Genomic DNA, 23,323 nt, shown 5'->3' on the forward strand with positions numbered 1-23,323 from the left:
CTCAAGTTCAGACCTTTTTGAGTATTTCCCACTTGGTGCTTAGTCAGAAGGCTACTCCTTAGGTCTTTCTCATTCAAGGACAGGATTCAAGTCCCTCATGAAAAAAATCGTATTATGAATTTCGTTATGTTTAAATCTCATTTTTCTTGCTTAGGGAGGCAAAATTTAAATTGCAATAGGAATTAGTTTTTATTTTAAGTTTGTTTTGGCCAATCCAAAATGATGCTTAATGAATATTCTCAAACAAATGCATTGTAAAAATGCAAAAAGAAGAAGCTTCATCATTAGGTGTTTGTACACATATTTAGTACTTCATTTTTTCCAAGAAGTGCTGATTGTGGATATTAAAAATGTTTTGGCAAATGTATTTGTCAATTATAGCCTAGACCCTGGAATATTCCTTGTTCCAAGTGACTGAAAGCATCAGTTTCATTTCTGGTGAACATCTTCTGGATTCCACTCCAGGAGTCTAGGTTTTAAGCAATTAGATGGTACCCTTTCCTGCTTTGCCTCTAGCTCTGTTTAATTTCATTTCACAAAGAAAGAGTAGAGAAAATGTTCTTCTTAGACAACCTTGAATGCCTTTATTTCTGTTATTTGGAAAAATAAGACAGCTACACTTCTATGTAAAATTATGTCTTAGTTCTTACATCTAGGATATACATGTAACATTAAAAAACACCTACAAATAGTGTTCATGAACTGAGCACATTGCATGTAAGAAGTAACAAAACTAGGCACTTTATGTAAGTTCTGTATAGTTGTCTTTTTTCCTTTAGGTTAAAGTATTATTATCTCTAATTTATAATAGTAACAATAATAATGATATACAACCTAAGACTGATAGAAGTAAATCAACTCCTGAAATACAAACATATAGTCATCATTCATCTTGGAATATAAACCTGCTTTATGTTGCACCAAATTCAATGTTACTTCATGTCATGCCCCATTAAGCCCATATGGCAGTTCTTATTCAATACAGCCTGGTGTCTATGTGCAGCCTTTTACCACAGAGCCCAATTATATTCTCATGTTCAAACCTGGATAGTAAACCAACATTGACAATAATGGCTAACATTTATTATTTACCAAATGCTAGATATCATGTCAAGTCCTTAACATTGTATCTCATATTTAAATGTCATTGGTAAATTATTTACTTTATAGCTAATAAATGCATTTTTTATTTTGAATTCGTTTTTGAATATGCAGCCCATTTAGAGAGTTCAAAGTTTAAAACATTAAAAAGTCTCACTTTCCTTCTGGTCCCCCAGATATTCAGTTCCTCTTAGAAGAATCACTATATGTTCAGTTTCTCAGATATTATTTTAAAGGCTTTTCATGTATATACAAATGTGTTTAAGTAGTTTTTATTATATCTTGTTTTTTAAATAAATATACCTTTCTTCTCATATTTCTGAGATTGTCACATTTTCATTTGCAATATTCGTGGTATGGGCATACTGTGTTTTTTAACCTGTTCCATATCTGTGGAAGTTTACTCAGTTTTGTAGCTATCTATTATAGATACTATAGAATAATATCCATGGTACGAATATAAAATATTTTAGTCAGTTTCATATAAATGGTAATTTAGGCCATATCCATGGAAATCCTAGTTTTTTGTGATTTCAGAATATGCCACAATTAATAACCATGTGTATGCACCACCACAATGCACAATTGACACGTGGAAAAATTTCCTAGAAATAGAATTGCTTATCATGGACATGGCTGATTTTATGTCATAGAGTTATTGTTTTAATGTTCTTTCCTACTGAGTCTTTTTTCCTAATTTGTGTCTAGAATTTGCATCCACATCCACAGATGAGATTTGTCTATTTTTTCTTGTGTATAATTGACTTTTTCATTATCAATTTTATGCTTGTTTCATAAAAATAATTTATCTCCTTCTCTTTTTCATGTTCTGAAACAGTGTAAAATAGCTCCAACACCACTGAATTAAAAAACTTATTTAACCATCACAGTAACTCCAGGTAGTTGCTACAGTCATTCTTTCTATTTCCAAACAAGGAGGCTGAGACAAAGAGAAGTTAACATGCTTCTATTCTATAGCTAAATAGGTGATCTGCGCCCCACATACATACAGATGTTTAAATGTCTAACCTAGCCAGGACAGAGTGCAAAGCCAGACCTGTCTTCCAGAGTGGGATCCTTGGGTCATGTTCCCTTTTTAGCATAATTAGGTTACCTGGCTTGATAAAGCAATGTCTTCATTGGTACAAAAAAATCAACTCTTACTGGACTTTAATTCACTTCCACTTTTCTGAGATTAGTTTTAAATTATCTCCTCCTTCTGTCCTTATAAAAACTCTTTTATTAATCTCATCGTCTCTTTTTTCCTTGAATCATACATTATTTTCTAACATTTTATCAATAGCATTTGTTTTGTCAATAACATCTTCCTTTCCACGTTTTATGCAAAATCTTAGAAAACCTGAATTCATCACAGAATACCCTGACTGCCATACAGATCTTCCAAATATTATTCTTTTCCTTGGAAATATTTGTGATTGTGTACTTAAGTCATATCTTTAAGTACCATTTAATCTCAATGAGGCATCTTGTATTTTAAAATCCAACACAGCATAATCAGGGCATTTGAAACCTATCTCTATGAGATAAACTATGCACCCAGTGATGTTTAGTATTTTGATTGGCTAAAGAATAATGTAATATGTTGAATACTACAAAGGAATTTTCCTCTTTCAAAATCCTCACTCTTCCTTGTTAGTTAGAATCATGTTCAGAAGAATGTACTCCTTTTACACCCTGAAGGAGTAAGTATAAATCAAGAATTATTCACATTTATTTCTCTTAGCCAAATAAAGCTTGCAGACTGTTTTGTTAGTCTCACTCTTTCTCTCTCTCTCTCTCTCTTTCTCTTTTGGCGATATTGAGATGTTTGAATTTAGGGCTTTACACTTGTTAGGCTAGTGCTCCACTTGAATCATGTAGTAAAGCCCAACCCTTTTTGCTTTTTAGTTATTTTTCTGATAGGGTCTTGTGTTTTTGCTTAGACTTGCCTTAGACCATGATTTGCCTACCACTGCTTCTTGAGTAGCTCGGATTGCAGACATGAGCCACTGTGCCTGCCTAATATCTCTTATTACTAAAATATTTTGCTATTAACAACAAAAAATCACATCACTTGTTCTCTGCATTTACCTGTATGACAGTTTGAGATATCACTACAACAATAAGATAAAGCACTTACTATGTGTCATAGAACTAAATACTACTTCTACAACATTTATACAGAAGAGAAAACTCAGTCTCAAAGAGATTAAGGAATTTTCCCAAATTCACAGCAGGAATGGGGTATAGTCAGGATTTGAACCAAGGTCTCTTTGATTCCAAGCATATGCTTTTAAGCGTGTTAAATGGCTTCTCATGCCTGAGTGACCTTGGAAAGTTAGCCTCTGCATTGTCTGCAAAGTGGGAATAATACAAGTCTCTGCCCCCTAATAGCTACCTAAATACATTAACAAAAGTGAAAGTGCTCTGTAAACTACAGGATATCATTTTATTATAAAAAGTCATACCAGGTTCTTGGGACTAGTGATGTAATTTTCCATAAAAGAGAGCACTTCTGCGACTTCTAAGTGTGAGATGATCCAGCCTTTCATCAAGTGCTAGATAGCCCTTGCATTTAGGGTTTTCTTTGGAGGACCCGGTTATTCCCATCTATTTCTCACTGCCAACAGCTGCCCTCTTTCTTTGCATGGTCATACCAACTCACATGATTTGTGAGACAATGTTGAGCAACATCAAATAAACAAATATTAATACTTTGTCCCAGTTTCTGGAATATTCTATGAATATTCCAGAATATTCATAGAAAGTAGAATCTTGTGATTCTAAGATTCAGAAATTTTCTTGACTTCTAAGAAGACTCATGATTATTAGCATATCAAGTTGTTAATACCTGAGTATAAGGAAGGAACAATTTTTTTTAATTCATATGTGCATACAATGCTTGGGTCATTTCTCCCCCCTTCCCCGGCCCCTTCCTTACTCCCCCCCACCCCCACCCTCTCCCCCCCACCCCCTCCATTCCTGGCAGAAACTATTTTGCCCTTATCTCTAATTTTGTTGAAGAGAGAGTATAAGCAATAATAGGAAGGAACAAGGGTTTTTTCTGGTTGAGATAAGGATAGCTATGCAGGGAGTTGACTCACATTGATTTCCTGTGCATATGTGTTACCTTCTAGGTTAATTCTTCTTGATCTAACTTTTTCTCTAGTTCCTGGTCCTCTTCCCCTATTGGCCTCAGTTGCTTTAAGGTATCTGCTTTAGTTTCTCTGTGTTGAGGAAACAAATGTTATCTAGTTTTTTAGGTGTCTTACCTATCCTCATACCTCCTTTGTGTGCTCTTGCTTTATCATGTGATCAAAGTCCAATCCCTTTGTTGTGATTGCCCTTGATCTAATGTCCGCATATGAGGAAGAACATATGATTTTTGGTCTTTTGGGCCAGGCTAACCTCACTCAGAATGATGTTCTCCAATTCCATCCATTTACCAGCTAATGATAACATTTCGTTCTTCTTCATGGCTGCATAAAATTCCACTGTGTATAAATACCACATTTTCTTGATCCATTAGTCAGTAGTGGGGCATCTTGGCTGTTTCCATAACTTGGCTATTGTGAATAGTGCCACAATAAACATGGGTGTGCAGGTGCCTCTGTAGTAACCTGTGTCACAGTCTTTTGGGTATAAGGAAGGGACAATTTAAAAACAATTTTACTTCAGTTTTGATTTTGTGCACTACTTAGCCAGTGATTATTTTTATAAGCAGAAACAGAATCAGAGAAACCATGATTTTTTTACCTTACAGTTTGATGGAAAGCAGTGTTTTATGGTTTTTGCTTAATTTGCTCTCTAAAAATCAATTACAATCAAAGTGTTGATTTAAAACTTTGTGGAGACTGGTAATGCAATTAATCAGCTTAGTACAGCAGAGGGATCATGGTGTGTTAGCTAAGGAAATGGTCCTACCAGACCACGGGTCCATTTTCAGCTTAAATGAATATTTTTTGACCTTAGGAAAATCTGTTTACTTCCTTCTTATCATTTTCTTGTTCTGTAAAATAGAAAGAAAAACAGTATTTCATATCTCATTAAGGTGTAAGGGTTCAGTTAGTTTATCCTCACTACTTAGAGATTGCTGTATATTTAATAATGATTGCCATTAAGCACGTTGTATTTCCCTTTCTCTTCTGTTCTTCCACTGTGAGAGTTTCATTGGATAAACTGCAGACAGTTTCAAAGTATTATTTTCAAATTATCAAAAATGTAATTTTCATAACAATAGGTAGTGAGCATGAGTAAGAGTTTCACTTATCATTATTGAAGGAACTAGCAAAAAGACAAAGTAGGCTATTAAGAAGAAATGAGACCTTAGATGTATTTGATAAAAGGAAAAATAGAATTGGGATAGCTAAGTTAGATGCTTTGTAGGGTAATTAAAGCAGACATTTGGAATATCTCTATCAGACAGAAAATCAATGCATTGCATCTTTTCAGTTTTACTGAAGTCTATGTCTAACTTTACAAGGGTTGTGAAATTCTTGGGCCCCAAGTCACTAGTAAGTAGTCAAAACTACTTTCCTATAGGTAGTCAGATGACTTTTACACCAGACTGTTAGACATTGTCATTATTTTGCAGTATTTTTAGCTTCAGGATAATTTTCCTTAGTGAAAATGAAATATAAAAATATTCCAGAAGTTTTTCCACAACTCTGTAAAACCACCTGCAGAAAGCTTTGGGTGACTCTAGTTATTGGCTTATTAGCACAGATCATTAGCACAGGGGGATAAAAGTCAACGTTGACAAAATGTGAATGTAAATTTATGAAGTATTGTTTATATTCACAAAAATTCACTTGCTATTTGAACTATCAAATGTCTTTTGTACAGATGCTGACAGACTGTCCTTTATTTTAAAGCCATTGAATTATGAAGAAAACCGTCAAGCGATCCTAGAAATTGGAGTGAACAATGAAGCTCCATTGACTAGAGATGTGGCAACCAAAGTGGTAACTATGAACCGAGCTTTGGTGACAGTTCACGTGAGGGACCAAGATGAAGGGCCAGAATGCAACCCTGCAGCTCAATACGTGCGGATTAAAGAAAACTCAGCCTTGGGTTCAAAGATGAATGGCTATAAGGCATATGACCCTGAAACTAAAAGTAGCAATGGTTTAAGGTACAAAGAAATCTGTAATCTTATACTAATAATGCATTCCTCATAATTGAGAAAGTTACTTATTTTAAAGCATGTTATGATAACCGAGATTGTTTTTATTTTTTATTAACAGATACAAGAAATTGCATGATCCTAAAGAGTGGGTCAGCATTGATGAGATTTCGGGGTCAATCACAGTTTCCAAGACCCTGGACAGAGAGGTTGCAACTCCGAGAAATGACTTATATAATATTACAGTCCTGGCAATAGACCAAGGTAAAAATAAAAAGTCTCTAGAATTTTATAAAGGAGTGGGAGCATAAATTGAAATTATTCTTGTGCAGAATTATGGTAATAGTATGGAATTCTTAGAAATTACCTTCAAGACTCTGCTCCTGGCTCTCTAAATCATCCATCATGGTGAACTGCATAGTGATAGATGTTATCTTTTATTTATCTTTGTATTACCAGCATAGATGGACCTAAAGTGCTTGTACAGCTCTATGTTAAAGGACAAAAATTAAAATTAAATCTAGGACTAGATAAAATGGTCTCATTAGATTCTTCCAGATTTCTCTCTCTCTCTCTCTCTCTCTCTCTCTCTCTCTCCTCTCTCTCTCTCTTTCTGTCTCTTTTTGAGGGATTGGGTTTTGAACTCAGGGCTTCCAACTTGCTAGGGAGTCACTCTACCACTTGAGCCACACCTCCAGCCCATCCTCCAGATCTTTTCATGCCACTTTAAATTGAGCCTTTAAAAACAATTCTTTGCTTGAATTCTGTTTCATAAAGTAACCCAGAATTACTCAACCTTGGCTATATATTAAAATAAAAAATACCATTGTGTAGACATTATCTTAGACTGATTAAATCAGAGTCTCTGGTTGTGGAGCGTAGTCATCATATATCTTAAAAATCTCCCAGGCTGGGCATGGTGGTTCATGGCTCTAATCCCAGCTACACAGGAGGTGGAGATTAGAGGATTGTAATTTGAGGCCAACCTGGGCAAAAGTCAGCAAAACCTCATCTCAAGAAGCCACTGTGGTGGTCTGTGCCTCTAATCCCAGTTAGGTGGGAAAGGAGGTAGGAGGATTATAGTCCGAGGTTTTTCCCTAGTAAATAATGCCAGACTATGTCTGAAAACTAGACTAAAGCCGAAAAGAGGGAGGGGCTGGAGGCGTGGCTCAAGTGGTCTAGTGCTTGAAGTGCAAAGACCGAGTTAAAACCCCAGTACCACACACACACACACACTCACACACACACCTCCCTAACTGTTTTGAATGTGTACTAGAACTAGAATAACTTTTCTGTAGCCATTTCATTGGTCATTGCCATCTACCTCAGGAACCCAAGGAAAGAGAGTTTGCAGTTCAGACATTTATTTTTATTATTTCATAGAAATTCTGGTAAAAGATTTGCTGAAAGCTGTGCCTGACATATCAACAGTAGTAATCATTTTGGATCAACTGTAGGCTTTCTTCATCTGTGTTCTTATTTACCATTTCTCTGATAATCAGAGTTTATTAAAAATAGATCACACAAGATTTGAATTTGTTTTTCTCTTTAAGAAACTAGAAAACAAGAATTTTAAAACAACATTAAACCTTGCTCTTCCTCCTCTTAGAGGGCAGATCATGTACGGGAACACTCGCAGTCAACATTGAAGATGTGAATGACAATGCGCCAGCAATCCTTCAAGATTACCTTGTGATTTGCAAGCCAAAGATGGGGTACACTGACATTTCAGCTGTTGACCCTGATGAACCCATCCACGGAGCTCCATTTCAATTCAACCTGGCGAACACTTCTCCAGAGATCAATAGAATATGGACTATTGACAAAGTTAATGGTATATAATAAAAATTATGATTTATATGCTTTGAAATAACAGAATAGCTAAAGGATTGATATACTTGTTTACCTACACAAAGCTTAATGCAAACTCAGTCTTAGAAGATTAAATTAGCTTTTTACCAATATTGTGTGCTGACTGTGTTATATATTATAGATAAAATTAAGGAAATTATAACATTTATAGGCAAAATTTCCATTTACAGCAAAGACAAACAGCTTTGTTAAAATATTAGGCAACTTATGGATAGAGAAGCTTTCTGTTGTGTTTTTCAAAGTAATTCTAGGTACAGAGAGACAGGGTGACGTGAAGTTGAAATTGTATTGTGAGCAGACTCTGGAAGTGAGGAATCCAGGAGAAAGAGACAGGAAGATGGTGGGATGTGGGGAGGGACCTGTCACTGGAGCAGTCATGAACCGTCTGCTGTGAGAGCAGTCTCTGGATTTCATCTGCACTTTACTTTGTTGTTTTGTTACTATGTCACGTTCTTTCATGCAACTGGGCTTTTGCACATACTGTTCTTTTTGCCAAAAATACCTCTTTTCCCGATTCTCAGCCTGATAGTAACTCATAAAATTTATGGAGCATCTATCAGACAGTGTTGCAGACCTTGAGGTTACATAGAGAAATTAATAAAAAGGGACAATCTTAGCTCATATGCTCAACGTCTGTGGACTCTTTCTTGAAGTACAAGGAGAGGCTCTGCTACCTTTTGTGCTCTGTATTGTAACACATTTCTTCTTGCATCACCACTGTTTACCTCTCTCCCCCAACACCTGAGTTTCTCAGTATATTTGTTACTATCTTTGTATTTCTAGTACCTAGCCTTGGGCCAAATAGATAACAACTACTTAAAAAGTGTTTGTTTAGTCAATATTTGCTTAAAATATGTATAAAAGAAGAAACACACTAGGGATAAGTGAATTGGTATTGGTAGAGTTTAGAAAGTTTTCTTAGGAATGTAAGAATGTTGAGTTTGCATGGAAGTGGTAAAGAGACTTATGTGCCAGGCTGAGACTGACCTGGGTACCTCAGGTGGCAGCAGGTATGCCTTGGGAATGTGCAAGGAAGGCAGAGCTATGCCAGATTTGTGTCTTAGAAAGTTGACATTGATGACGGGCTGGGGGAGGTGGTGATTTGTGATAAGGAAAATCAAGGCTGTTTCACTACTGTGAATAAATAAGACATGGCAAGGACTCAGCTTGTGCTCTGGAAGGATAAGAGGGACTTGGAAAATCTTACCTTAGACATTCATAGTCCTAAAGTGTCCCAAAGTAACCCAAGTAGTAACTCAAAATCCCTGGGTGCTTTCTGGCTGGAAGTGCAGTCAAAATCTGGAGCTTTCATAGTTGTAACAGTGCATTGATCAAGGCTGAATAATCACAGATGACTTCCAGTATGTATGTGCGTTATTTTGCTTTATCATTTTACTTAGTCTATTATAAAAACTCAAGGAGGTTGCAATTGCCATTGAGAGTCTATACAGCTTTTGCTTAGTTAATAATAACATCATTAAAATAAAATATGAAGACTTTTGGGGAAAGTTGACTATCACAGTTGATGAAAACAAATTGTTATGTCTATGCATCTGTTTATGTGCAAGATTAAGTGACATAATTAGCTTTTTGCTATGGAGATTACTTCCACATGGAAGGCATTTATCATGAAGAATCTATTGTGTGCTTTGAAAAACTGTCTTATCCGCAAGGATAATGGACAGATAGCAGAAGGTAAATGGATAAGAGAATGGGAACTGAAGACAGCCTTCAGTGTATCTGTAGATATGAGTTATTTACAAGTGTATGAACTGGTACTAAGGAAAAATTTTATGTTAAGAATCCATCTAACATTGTTGGTTTGTATAAATAACGGGATATTAAATATTTCTAGAATGTTACTGAGTCACTCCAATTCATTATTATTATTATTTTGGTTTTTTGATACAAGGTCTTGCTACATAGCCTAGGCTGGTCTCAAACTTGTTATCTTCCTGTCTCAGCCTCCCAAGTGCTGGGATTAATGACATGTGCCACCACACCTGGTTCTAAAGTATTTCTTTGTGGCTCTTTTTTACAGGGTTACAAGGGGTACATGCATAACATAATATTAGTGCTTGAAAGGTTAAAGATAGTTTTTTATTTGTACTCCTTATTATGTGGCAGACAATTCCTGGAGAGTAATGCCTTTTAAAGTAAGTGTGAAGAAATAGATGCTAAAGAAAGATTAAATAATGTTTTAAAAATAAAATTCTTCTTTCTTACAGATACAGCAGCCCGCTTGTCATATAAGAAAAATGCTGCATTTCAAGAATATACCATTCCTATTACTGTAAAAGATAGAGCAGGCCAATCTGCGACCAAAACTCTGAGAGTTAATCTGTGTGATTGTACTCACCCAAGTCATTGTGTCCGGACTTCGAGGAGTGCAGGGATAGCACTGGGAAAATGGGCCATCCTTGCGATATTACTGGGCATTGCACTGCTGTTTTGTAAGTACTTTAACTTGAAGTTAAAATGCAAAACAAATGATTTGAGTGCAGGAAAGGATCTTTATAAATTAAATGTGTTCAAGTATCTGTCAGATGTGAGGTTCTTTTAAGAGTTTCTTTTGTGTTATCATCTGAATTCTACTTGCATATTTTCTGTGAAAGAAAACATGATTTTCAGAGATAGATTTCATACTTGAATATAAATGTTGCTAATTCTTTAGATTGCACCAAGTTTTTATTTCTTGGTCTCAGTGCTACTCCATTAAGGGATAACTAGAACAATGTCAAACTTCTGCATATGAAAGTTCATTAAAAGTCATGTTCGTTTCATGTCTTCTCACCTTGCAACCACAGACGTAGGGGAGATGCTCAGATCACAGTGATCTCAGCCTGGCTATAACTTGCAAATTTTGAATTCTATTAACCCCTTCTTGCCAGTTGTGTAATTACCAATGGCACCAGATCCCCCCCCCCTTTTTTTTTACCCCATCCTGTCCTTTTAGGCTCAGATTAGCATTGTTCTGTGATAAGAATAGTGCTTACAAGCATGATTCTGGAGCTAGACTGCCTGTGTTTGCAACCCAGCCTCATCACTTGCAAGTCATGGGACCTGGGGCAAATTACTTAATAGTACATCAGCTTGCTCATCTGTAAAAGGGGACAACTAGAGTATCTTACCGGGGTAGCACTGAGGATTAATTGAGTAAATGCATGTGTAGTGTTTAGAATATTGTATGCTAAATTTCTAGTGAGTGCTCATTATTTTTAATCAACCCAACAAGATAAATATATATGTGGAATACTTCCTCAATACCAGAAATTATACTAGATGCTTGGAATTCATTAGAGAACAAAATAGACAAAAAATAAAGACTCCTTTTGACTGTAAATGAATAAGTAAAAGGCTGTGGAAAAATAGACAAAATAAAAAGGATCTATTGTGCTCTAGTGCAGTTGAGGGGGGTATGTTGGTGCTAGTGATTACAATTTTCTATCCATGGTTATGTGAACCCTAAATGAGAAAGTTGATGATTTCTAGAAAAGGGGAAAGAGTCAAATGTAGAATGCTTGGCAAGCTTTTAGGTAGAGGGGAATGTTAGTGCAAAGGTCTTGAAGTAGGATTATGTGTTGATAAAAGTAGCATGGTTGGACAGGAGTGGTGAAGGGAAGAACATTAGGAAATGGAACCAGATAGGTAAGGCATAGAGAAGACAGGAGTTGGCACTCTGCTTCTTTGTAATGGACCAGAGTTATATATATTCTAAATATGTTAAAATACATAGGATATATATATTCTAAGCTCTACAGGCATATGGTTTCAGTTGAAACCAATCAAATCTGCTCTTGTAAGAAGAAAGTGGCCATAGGAAATACGTAAATGATGGGTATACTGTGTTCCAATAGAATTTTAGATATAAATGTTGAAATTTGAATTTCATATAATGTGCATGTCACGAACCATTATTAGTCTTTTGATTTTTAACCCATTTCTAAATATAAAGTCTTAGCCCATGGGACATACACAATCGTATTGTGAACTAGATTTGGGACCATCTGATCTGATATGGGGTTAACCAATCTGATATGGGGTCTTGTAGAATTTTTGTTATTACTATTTGTTTTATTATCATATATTTATACTCCCTATAATTATGATGTAGAATAAAAATTCAAAATAGACAAATTAAAAACTAGGTTTAATTAAAATAGTTGTAGATAAAATTATTCTGAGAAAATGGTTTGTTTTGTTATTTTTTCAGGTAGGTAAACCTTCCTTTTGGGAATCAGTGAATCTCTTTAATGTCTTTGTCTTAAATAAATATACTGTTTAACTCATGATTCTAAATGCTTTAATGTGATTGGTAGAATTCGACCCTTTAGCGAGAGAGAGAGGAAAATTGTCAAAATATACATATGATCATTTACATTTTTAAATCTAAGCCAAATTGTTGCCTGTTAATTTGGAAAGACCAAGATAATTCATGAGAAACCATGCTTAGTGGTTTCATTTTCCTTCTGTGGCCCTTAGGTCATAAGAGATAAAAGTCAATAAAGGTCAAAAGAATAAAAGAAAATAATTACTTTATTCTCTGTATGTTAAATTAAGTTGTTTTTGTTGTTGTTCTTCTCAGCTGTACTGCTAACTTTAGTATGTGGAGTTGTTAGTGCCAGAAAAGGGAAAAAATTTCCTGAAGATTTAGCACAGCAAAACTTAATTATATCAAACACAGAAGCACCTGGAGACGATAGAGTGGTGAGTAATCCTTTGAAAAATATTTATCTCAGTCTCGCATAATTTATCCTCATGAAATTATTTCAACATTTTGGAGTTAATTTACATTTTTAATTGGGTAAAATTTATTTGATTCATGAATATTTAAACATTTACATAATGGTATTTATTAAAATTCTGAAACCAGATTTATTGTTTCAGTTATATGTTTTTCACCTTAGTATTATGATCTAAAACTTACTCTTTGATGTTAAAAATTTGTTATAAAATAATCTTTCTGACTTCTCTCTGCAATGTATATGTCCAGATATTCATTATCTAACTCTCCAACCACTAATGATAACAAAAACAAAGCTTGCTAAAAGTTTTCAAGATAATTGGGAAAATGATAAAAAATATATTTTAAAAAAGTGTGTGGAGTTGAAAGATTATTGCTATTGTACTTCTTTAAATATTTTCAGGCCCTCTGAAGGATTTGGCTCTATTGTTTTTTAAGGCAGTATGTAAGAAAGTAATTTACAAAGTATATCTCTCCTCAAAAGAATTTTAATTTATTTATGGGAAATAGAATATACTCTTATGGAAAAGAAAAATAGGTATATGATAGTAAATCAGTATGACGAAGCACTGTTAGAGTTCAAAGATACTTACCATCTATAAGTAAATGCTTAAGGTTTGGATCAACCAGAAAGACTTGGAGAAAGAGGTACAGCTTATTCTGTAACTTTAAGAATGAATAAGAAGGGTCTGAAAGTGAAGTGGTGGTAAGAACAGTCAAAGTGGAGGAAAACAGCATGAAGAACAAGAAGGTGATGGCAAAGTTTAGGACTGTTCAGTAAAATAGGAAACACATTGCTTTGGAATGGAAGAAATCCTGTGTTGGCACAAAGGCTTGAAACTTAGGCACTGGGGGAAAGGATATCAGAAAGAAATGAAGGATGGGGACTTCCTCATGTTACAGATGGATTTGGATTCATTGTCTTGATAAGAGAGTAGTTAAGGCTGTTCTACAGGAGGGTGGCATGATTCAAGCTACGGGATGCTAAATCAGAAGGCGAATCAAGGACAAGCAAGGGGGTGGGGGAGAGAGGGGAGAAATGACCCAAACATTGTATGAACATATGAATAAAAGAAAACAAAAACTTTTTTAACAGAAAAAAAAAAAAGGACAATAGGAAAACATTTGGGTGGGGAAGGTGAGGGCTTAGGATTTTTTGCTAATTTAAGCATAAGATAACACTACTTAAGATTATGATAATTGGAATATTAAAATTTATTAAAGTCATAAATGAAAAAGTCATTGATTGAATTTGAGGGACAAAGTAAAAAAGTGGAGTGAAAATGGAGCTGTCTCTAGGGACTGCGATGACCTATCTTTCTGTTTCCATGTCTCAGGATAGAGATGCCTTTCTTACTTACTCTTCCCACTATCGACTCCTTCCCACTCTCATGCAAAATGACAGCTCATCTATCACATGGGGAGCACTGTGATTATTTCTATTTTCTGTTTCAGATAATGGGCTCAGTCCTTTTATAGTCCCTGATTTATATCATAGGAGGATTTTAGTTTATATCTGAAAACTGAGTGGATTATCTTTACCTAATATTTGTTCTTTGTCACTTGATGGTATTGATGGGCCACTTCACCATATTTACCTGTTCTCTCTTCTGAATGCTTCTAAAAGGGGCTTGAAATTTCAAAACATATTTTAGGTGAATTTTTACCAATCATGACAAAATTTCATAGTGAATATATAGAATCACTTAGATATATAGTATTCAGATGGGACTAGGAGTTGGATAAAAAATCAGGACTGGAACAGTATATCTGGGAACTATAGATATGAGTAAGGAGTAGGTGATACCCTGTGAAATGCAGGTGTAATGGACACGGAGGGTAGACGAAAAGCATAAAAGTAGCTCTGTGGGCTCAGCATTAATATCAAATTTAGCTTGCTTTCAATTCTTGTTCCATTATCTTAGAAATGTATCTCTGGTGTGTGTTCATTATGAGAAAATTATACCATCAAGGAGATTTAATAATCAGGAATTTATTTTATGTAACAGAATTTTACTGTAGCAGCAGCCTAAGTAAATATAGGGTAGCACTGCCACCAAATGGCTACTTTTCAAGTCTTTTTTTTTCCTGCAATTTTTTTTCTGAGGCAAAAAAAGTCTGCTTGACTTTTGTGGATATGTTTCAGGTTCAGCAAATCAGACTTTAAAATCAAAAGACTTCCAGTTTAATTAGAGACTCTGCACATTAAATGTAAGAAAAATTAAACTGATAAGAAAATAGTGTAATGGAAAGCTTGACTATAATGGAGGTTCTTATCATAAAAGTAGTATGAAGCTTTGTAATTAAGCTGATACACTAAGCTTACTGCTATGACTAAACTTCTGATCTATGGCCAAAGGCTTGAAAGTCCCAGTGTTAAGTTAATGTTTAGTCAAGTTTTTTCTTTTATTATTAAGCATTTCCTTGAGTCTTTCCTCCTCTAGTTCCTTCCACCTCTCTTTTCCTTTAAAACTGAACTTTTGGAAAGTAAAATTGATTTCTCTGTTACATTACTGCTTGTTCCTCAGTTCTTATTCAAAGTTGTTGTGGCAAAGATTACCAATGCCTACTTTACTTGAATTCAATGGGCACTTAACCATATTTGAACTAGTTCTTAAACTCCAATTTGTTTTCCATCATTGACTTTTCTCTGTCTGCTGTAATCCTTTGCATGGTGTCTTAGTTCCATTATCTCAGTGGCTGTTCCCGACAGTGATATATCCATTTTTCCCTTATTTACTTGTGAAAGCATGATTTTTCCTTGTGTTTTATCCTTAGTCCTTTTTTTCTTTTAGTCTATAACTTTCTCCAGGTATTTCATCTGTTGCTGTGGCTCCTACAACCACCTTTCTTGGTAATGACTCCCAGAATTGTATCTCTAGCTCAGATCTCTCACCTGAGATCCAAATTCACATTTTCCCATATATATCTTGGACATCCCACACGTTTCTCAAGTTTATCAATTCAAAATGGAATCGGCTACCCTCCTCTAACCCTCAAACACAATTTTCTCTATTATTTCAGTGAATTGTACCATTTATCTAGTTGCCCAAGTAGAACACAAAGGAATAATTGCTGACTTTTCCCTTTGTTGGGCCATCAATTTAGCTCTCTATGGAGTCCATCCAATTTTAAGCATCATTGTTTCTACCTTGGCTTAGGTCCTTATCATTTTTCACCTAGAATAATTTGGCGACTCCATTGAATCTCTGTGATACTAAATTAATCTCCTCCTCCTCATTTTTTCTTCTTCTTTCTCTTCCTTCTGCTTCTGCTTCACTGTACTGGAGGTTGAGCTCAGGGATTCCCACTTGCTAGGAGGTCCTCTACCACTTATTCTATGCTCCCCCCCAAGCCTTCTTCCTTTGGTTGTTATTGAAGTCAGATAGCGCTTTATGCCTGGGCTAGCCTGGACCACGTCCTGCTATTTGTGCTACCTCTATAGCTAGAATGATAGGCACATGTTACCTTGCCCAACTTTTATTGGTTGAGATAAACTAACTTTGCCTAGGCTGGCCTCAAATGGCAATCCTCCTTTCTCCCCTCCTGAGAATCTGGGATTATAGGAAGTGTGCACTACCATACCTGGCATCTTCATTTTCCTTTGACTCTAGACTCTTCTTCAGGTATTACAGTCTTTCTCCTACTCTTTCTGGTCTTTAGCTCCTCTACTTAAAGTTCTAAGGTTCTCCACTTATCTTTTCTGGCTTTGAATTTTAATGCTCCACCTCTATGCTCATATAGCATTCTGTTTTGACTCATAGTGAGAACTTATCATATTCTTAAAAGAAATATCAGTTTTTCTCTCTCAATAGAATAAAAGCTTCTTGGAGCCACTGATGGACTGTGTTATCTTTGCATCTCTATGCTCTTGCATCTGGGCACATAATTGCAAGTAAATATATGTCTATTGAATGAGTGAATGAATAAAAAGTTGTGAATGTTCTGTCTCCCTTAGCTTTTTCTGACTTTACTGGAAATCCTTTTCCTCCTGACATGATTGGTATTGTGTTATATTATAGTGTTCTGCCAATGGATTCACGACCCACACTGCTAACAATTCAAGTCAAGGCTTTTGTGGCACAATGGGATCTGGAATCAGAAATGGTGGACAGGAAACCATTGAAATGATGAAAGGACATCAGACCTTGGACTCCTGCCGGGTGGCTGGGCACCACCATACACTGGATTCCTGCAGGGGAGGACACATGGAGACAGACAATGGCAGATACACTTACTCAGAGTGGCACAATTTCACTCAGCCCCGACTTGGTGAAGTGAGTTCCCTGGGTGTTTAAACTTTGCAGTTTAAGAACAATAGTAAATTGAAACTAATGTATATTTTCAGAGGCTGCTTTTCAATGTCCCTTCTCTTTCTCACTTTGGTCATTTTAAAAAACTTCTTGGTTTTCTTACATTATTTTGTTTTAAAAAGTTTCATTTCTTTGTCATATTCATTTATTTCTAAAGTCCCATAAAATTAGATATTTCTAACCTCCCCACTAAAGACTCATTTTTAGGTGTACATTTACCTCGTTCATTCTTGATACAGAAGAATGTGAAGAAAAATTTCTAGTTTCTGACAATTACAAATTTACAAATCAAGTCTATATTTCTTTATGAAAACACAAATATCCCCGTGCAGTTTTAGGATGAAGATTAATATGATTTATTTGTTTGTTTTTGATTTTGTATTTATTCTAAGTTGGCTAACTATAATATTTTTAGGGGCATGGTAAGTGATATTATGATATGTTTACAGTGTTGGATGATTCAATGACCTCAAATAGTCACTTTTTTGTGGGGAGAACATTTGAAATTGAATCTTAGCAATTTTGAAATATACAAAACACTATTATTAGCTATAGTCACCATTACATGAAATGTATTTAACATTATAAAGCACTGTGCAAATATAAAGTGTTTTTATTGACAAGGAAGCAAGAATGCAAAAGAAAGAAGAGATTAAATAAGGGATTCTCTCTACATCAAAATGCCCTAGAAAGCTTCTGAAAAGTACTTTACCCTAAAGAATTCTAATTCTATTGATTCTGCTTTTTCAAAAAAATTTTCAGGTGATTCATATGTGCAACTAGGGTAGAGAAACCCTACATTAAATATTCTTGCTGGTATAAAGTTTCTACCTCTTTTTCTTTTTTAATCAGAGAATACCAGTACCTTTATAGCAAACACTGGATCAGAAACCCTAAATCCTTGGGTGGATGGTGAATGAGCACTATTCTATATTAGGGCTGTAGGTTATCACATGCCTCTAGCATTTTTTTTTTTTTTGCTGTTAAATTCAAGTGTTAACCCTTTTTCTGTTTGAAGATAGTTGGCATTCATGTACGATCAGGTTTGAGACGGAATGAAGCGTAGGGCACACATTTAGGTGTATTCTTCAGTGAGCACATCTAATAACAAGAGTAATGGGAAGTGACAAGGTCATGAGGAAAGGTACTTGATAATATAAGCCAATCAAGTGAGCTCTAGTTTAGAAAGTGAGTGAACAAGCAGGTAAGGAAAGGGTAGAGGTACAGAAATTTGACAAGCTGGCAGACAGGCCAGTGATAGACAGCAATGAAGGTAGATGTGGCTGAATATTTGCTGATTCACTACAAAAACCCAGTTTTTGCAATTTAGAATGTGTTGATTATTTTTAATTTCAGTGAATTTTTTGTGCATCTCATCTTTTGGCTATCTTGGAACTTTGATTCTGAGGCTAAGCTGTAATTCTTATCTACTTCATAGCTGTATGTAATAGTGATTTTAGTTAACATCTGTTGTGCATTGACTTGTGATGGGCATAAGTGTACTTTCATGGAATATTATTTCATCATTAATTTCCAAAATAGTACTGTGGGATGGTCACTGCCTATATTCCCATTTTTGACATGAGGACAGTGAAACTTAAAGATGTTTAGTAACTTTCCCAAAGTAATATAACTAATTGGCAAAGTCAGAGCCTTGATAAAACTAGGACTGTTTTACATTCAAGCTTGAATTCTAACTACAATGCATGTTGTCTCCATTTTGTGGACTAATGTGACCTTTAAACATAAAATTTAGGGCTAGTTCATGATAGTTTAAGTGTACTTAATATGAGATTTATGTACATAATTTTTATTTGTATGGATTATTAAAAGTATAAAATATGTTGATTTTATGGTATGGTTGTGATATAGACCAATCATGTGCATTTTTTGTGTGTAGGAATCCATTAGAGGACACACTGGTTAAAAATTAAGCATAAAAGGTAAATAAAAATAAATTTTATGTTCATATATTTAAGTTGTTTAAAACAATAATACAATCCTTTTTAAAAATTTTACAGAAGTTGCACGCATGTAATCAGAGTGAAGACCACATACCATTGCAAGACTATGTCCTTACCTATCGCTATGAAGGAAGGGGATCTCCAGCCGGTTCCATAGGTTGCTGCAGTGACAAACAGGAAGAAGATGGACTTGACTTTTTAAATAATTTGGAACCCAAATTTCTTACATTAGCAGAAGCATGTGCAAAGAGATAAGATCACAATGCTACAATTAGACATATTACTGCAGACATTCTGGATGTTTCAGAAAGTAATATTGTAAAACTCAGTTACAATTTATATGTAGATGGTCCATGACTTATAATGGCTTGACTTACCATATTTTGACTTTATTATAGTGAGAAAATGATACACCTTCAGGAGAAACTGCACTTTGAAGTTTGAATGTCGATATTTTCCTGGGCTCCAATATGCCGTGTGCTACTCTTTTGCAATGCTGGACAGTGGTAGCAAGCCACAGCTCCCAGTCAGTCACTTGATCACAAAGGAAAGGAAATGACACTCAGTGCTGCACTGTGCTGCTAAGTTACAATGTGCAGTACGTTAGGTATATTGAATGCATTTTTCAATGTACCAGCATTTTCAATTTATAATGTTTTATTAGCACATAATCCCATTATAAATAGAGGAACATCTGCATATACAATAATTTTTTTCTAAATTTTGAATTATGCTCCTTGTCAATTTGTATTTTTGAAGCAATTTGTTGCTTATCTTTTCCATGAAGTACAAAAAACTAAAATAGTCAACTGGCAAAGCTCATGCTGCAGCATTGGAATTGGGGTCTATAAAGGATCTGTTCTTTAAAGGTATTTTCCCAATAAATATGTCAGGTAAGTATTAGTCAGAAAATGGCTAAGCTATGCCAATACCACATTCATATATATTCACTTCAAGTGATAGTCTAAGAAATAAGCTAAAATATTAGGTGCCACCATTTGAAGAAAGTTTTAGGAAACAGTTAAGACTAAATTCAATTAAAAATTTTGCTGCTCTGAAAACTTCCCACAACCCCACTATTAAATTCGTCATTTGACTTTGGAAACAAATTTGTAGGAACATAGTTTGAAATGAATGTGTGCATAAGTTAAAATATTAATCAATATAATATTTAAAATGAAATGGAAACAAAGAAGAAAATGGCAGTAATTTAAAGAGAGGCTAAGGAGTGGTTTCTCCTGCAGTAGGAAGCCAGGGTTTTGAAAAGATCGAGCTTCTCATGCCTAGTTCTTAGGCATGTTATCTGACGTGACCAGGAAATAGTTCATAATTACTTGAGTCATCTGTTTAGACTTGGAAACAAATTACACTTTTCTGGTCTCAGTGGGAGGGAAAGAGGAAGCTAGGTGGGCAAGTAGATTTTCTTTACAGTCTGTGTAAAGATTTCCATATCCACAAGTTAGAAACAAGCGGGGAAAACACACTACAGCTAGGACTTCCTGCTTTCTGGTGGCAAGGTTCCACAGACGTGGTGCTTTTCATGGGAGCTAATACTAAAACCTTCTTTTAAAATATATCTTTAAAACTTTATCTCTGCTCACATTGAATTCTCTATCACCATTTTCCTTGTCTTTCTTTTCTCCAAACATTTTTATTTAGAGCCAATTAACCATGTCCTCTCAGTCATAGTTTAGAGGCTACATGGAGCTGGGAGGCAAATCTTCATGAAAGCAGGAAGTGGGGTGTCCTTACTCAAACCACATACCTGTTCCCACTTACACTATGTCAAATCAGAAATTGGAGCTGCAAAATTCCCTTTCCCTACTCATTACCTATTATAAATTGGCACTAGCTTGATTCCAGAAAAGCCAGCCCTTGTCAGTCCCCTTCTTTTATCTGTTTGCCAATATTGTCCAAAAGACCTCCAGCAGAGGTTCAATGATGGCAAGAACTCCAGATTTTCAATCATCCATCAGTGTGCATTAATTTTTCTCAATTTGCTTTGTTATAAGGAGTTTTACACTAATAGAAATAGGAATTTAGAAGGCATGAAAGGAATCAAACTGTCATTTAAGAACAAAAGGAGAGTGCAAGCCCAAGACATCAAATTATCTTTTGGAGAGAGAATAAGCCCAGGTGGGGTACTTGGACAGTCAGGGAACAACTTGAAGACCCAGACTTTCAAGACCAAAGAGAGAGGCCAGCAAGGATTGTTAGTGATATCAAAGAAACTTAAACTTTTTTCTAGGCTTGACTTGGCCTTTTCCTTTGTTACCTGGGCCAGTGCAGCTACCATTTGATTTTGGTGAAGTATGAGCCAAGCTCTTCTTCATGCCTCTCCTTATTTGGAGTTGGAATCAAGGAGAGGGCTGACTGAGTGATGAGACTAAGGCATTTTCGACGGGCCTGAACTGGTTGTGCAGAACAAACAAGATGTTCACGAGGAAGGCTCTATCCTTCCTGTAACCCTCTGGGCATTAACGTGACCTTCAGTTAAATATGTATCTAAATTTCTGATTTGATTCTACATTTTAAATTTTCTCATTGGCTCCTGAAATCTATGTTTCTTAGACTGAGACTTTTGAAAGAGTCATTTTCCTTTTAAGTTCTAATTTTAACACAGTCATTTTAACATGTCATATTATTCTTTCCTCACATGTGCCAGATAGATAAAAATTGTGCTATTTTAGTATGCAAGAAACTATCTTTTTCAAGCTTTCATTTTTTTCCAGCGAATGGTTTTGGGTTTTTTTATGTAAGTGTACAGATTATTTTTCTTACATTTATGAGGAAGCAGCCAACTGTCTAAAATGCAATGGGGATTTGTTTTGCAGTATTTTAAACAGAGCTTTAATTTTGCCATTAAAAGACTCTACTTTGCTTTTGAAATTTGGCAGATTACAATAAACAAAAATTGGATGTGTAAAATAATGCTTAAAAATGTAATAAAACAATGTTAACTTGGTTTCTTGTCTTTGCTGTGTTTAGAGATTAAATGATGTGATATGGTCATGTTGTAAAATTGTATTTCAGGCTAAAATGGAATGGAAATTCTAAAGAGAGTTGTATTAGTGGGGAATATTTTATAGTGTCATTAGCAAATTGTCAACATGGTTAATACATACTATACTATTGGGTAGAAACTGCTATTTCAAGGTACAGCCTTACAAATGAATGTAATCTTTATGTGCACTTATGTTAGATTTTGATTTGGTGTGAAAATTATGACAAGGTGGTTGAAATTAAAGTGTTGCAGAATTTGTGCGATGACACAGGACTTTTATTTTGAGGAGCAGTGTAGTCAAGGGAAAAGATTATGAGTTTAAAAAGCAAAAAGCAAAAGTAGGCAATGTTCCAATTTTGATTCTGCCACTTATAAGATAGGTAATATCCAAGTTTTAATCACAGATGATACAACCAGATAAGGTGGTGTATGCTTCACAATCAATACATTTCCCTCACATGTGAACAAGCTCCTTCACAAAGGTAAGGCTGGCCATTTCAAAAATTTATTATTTATATCAAAAGACTTAAATTTTAATATAATTTGAAACAATATCATTTGCAGGAACTTTTAGTGTAACAATGATTTTTTCCTAAGTATTTGGCTTCACAAATGTCCACTGATTTTTGTTGGTAGTAGCAAAACATTAAATAAATTCCAAGTGTCCAGCAGTATTGATTTGTTTAAATATTGGATCATAACAGTTGAAAGCATAGAGCCAGAATGGCTGCATCTGAATCCTGGCAATACCACTTAACAGGTGTATGACCTTAGAAAGGCCACTTACCCCTCTCTTAGTTTTCTCATCTTTAAAATCCGGGTGATAATGCCAACCTCATGGGGTTATTGAGATGGTTAAGTTGGATAATATATTTAAAGCACATAGAACACCCACTGCCTGCACATGGTGGAAACAGTAGTGCGAGATGTGTGTTTTGGAGGTCAGCCCAGCATCTCAATTCTTGTGTTCAGCAAGAGATATCCAGACAAGATGTGAAACTTGGTGAAAGGAATAGCAAAGTTTACTAGATTAGAGAGGCATTTTCAGAGGTCAAAGTGGGTTGTCTTAGAGAGAGAGATGGAGAATGATGACCATTTCCACTCCAACACAAGTTTTTAATTGAAGTTCAGGAGCTTAGGGTGTCAAGTTCTTATCCAGGACCAGCCTATGGGGGGTGAGTGACATGAAAGTTGTGAAAG

The 23,323-nt window shown here is 35.3% G+C and overlaps 1 protein-coding gene across 2 annotated transcripts in view; it reads left to right on the plus strand.

The window, feature by feature from the left end:
* The window catches only part of Dsc3 (desmocollin 3), a 48,911-nt gene extending 26,530 nt beyond the window's left edge, over positions 1 to 22,381 (plus strand). Inside the window, exons 10-17 of one of the 2 annotated variants that reach the window (XM_074070098.1) lie at positions 5,976 to 6,235; positions 6,348 to 6,490; positions 7,836 to 8,060; positions 10,327 to 10,551; positions 12,684 to 12,805; positions 16,865 to 17,119; positions 19,056 to 19,098; positions 19,177 to 19,314. In XM_074070098.1, the coding sequence (XP_073926199.1) occupies positions 5,976 to 6,235; positions 6,348 to 6,490; positions 7,836 to 8,060; positions 10,327 to 10,551; positions 12,684 to 12,805; positions 16,865 to 17,119; positions 19,056 to 19,082 (1,257 nt within the window). In that variant the 3' untranslated portion in view covers positions 19,083 to 19,098; positions 19,177 to 19,314. Of the gene's footprint in view, positions 1 to 5,975; positions 6,236 to 6,347; positions 6,491 to 7,835; positions 8,061 to 10,326; positions 10,552 to 12,683; positions 12,806 to 16,864; positions 17,120 to 19,055; positions 19,099 to 19,176 lie in introns of both variants that reach the window. The other variant, XM_074070097.1, reaches the window with a different exon arrangement.
* Positions 22,382 to 23,323: the final 942 nt, after the last annotated feature.

The sequence above is a fragment of the Castor canadensis genome, chromosome 4 (genome assembly GCF_047511655.1).
Source record: "Castor canadensis chromosome 4, mCasCan1.hap1v2, whole genome shotgun sequence".
NCBI lineage: Eukaryota > Metazoa > Chordata > Mammalia > Rodentia > Castoridae > Castor > Castor canadensis.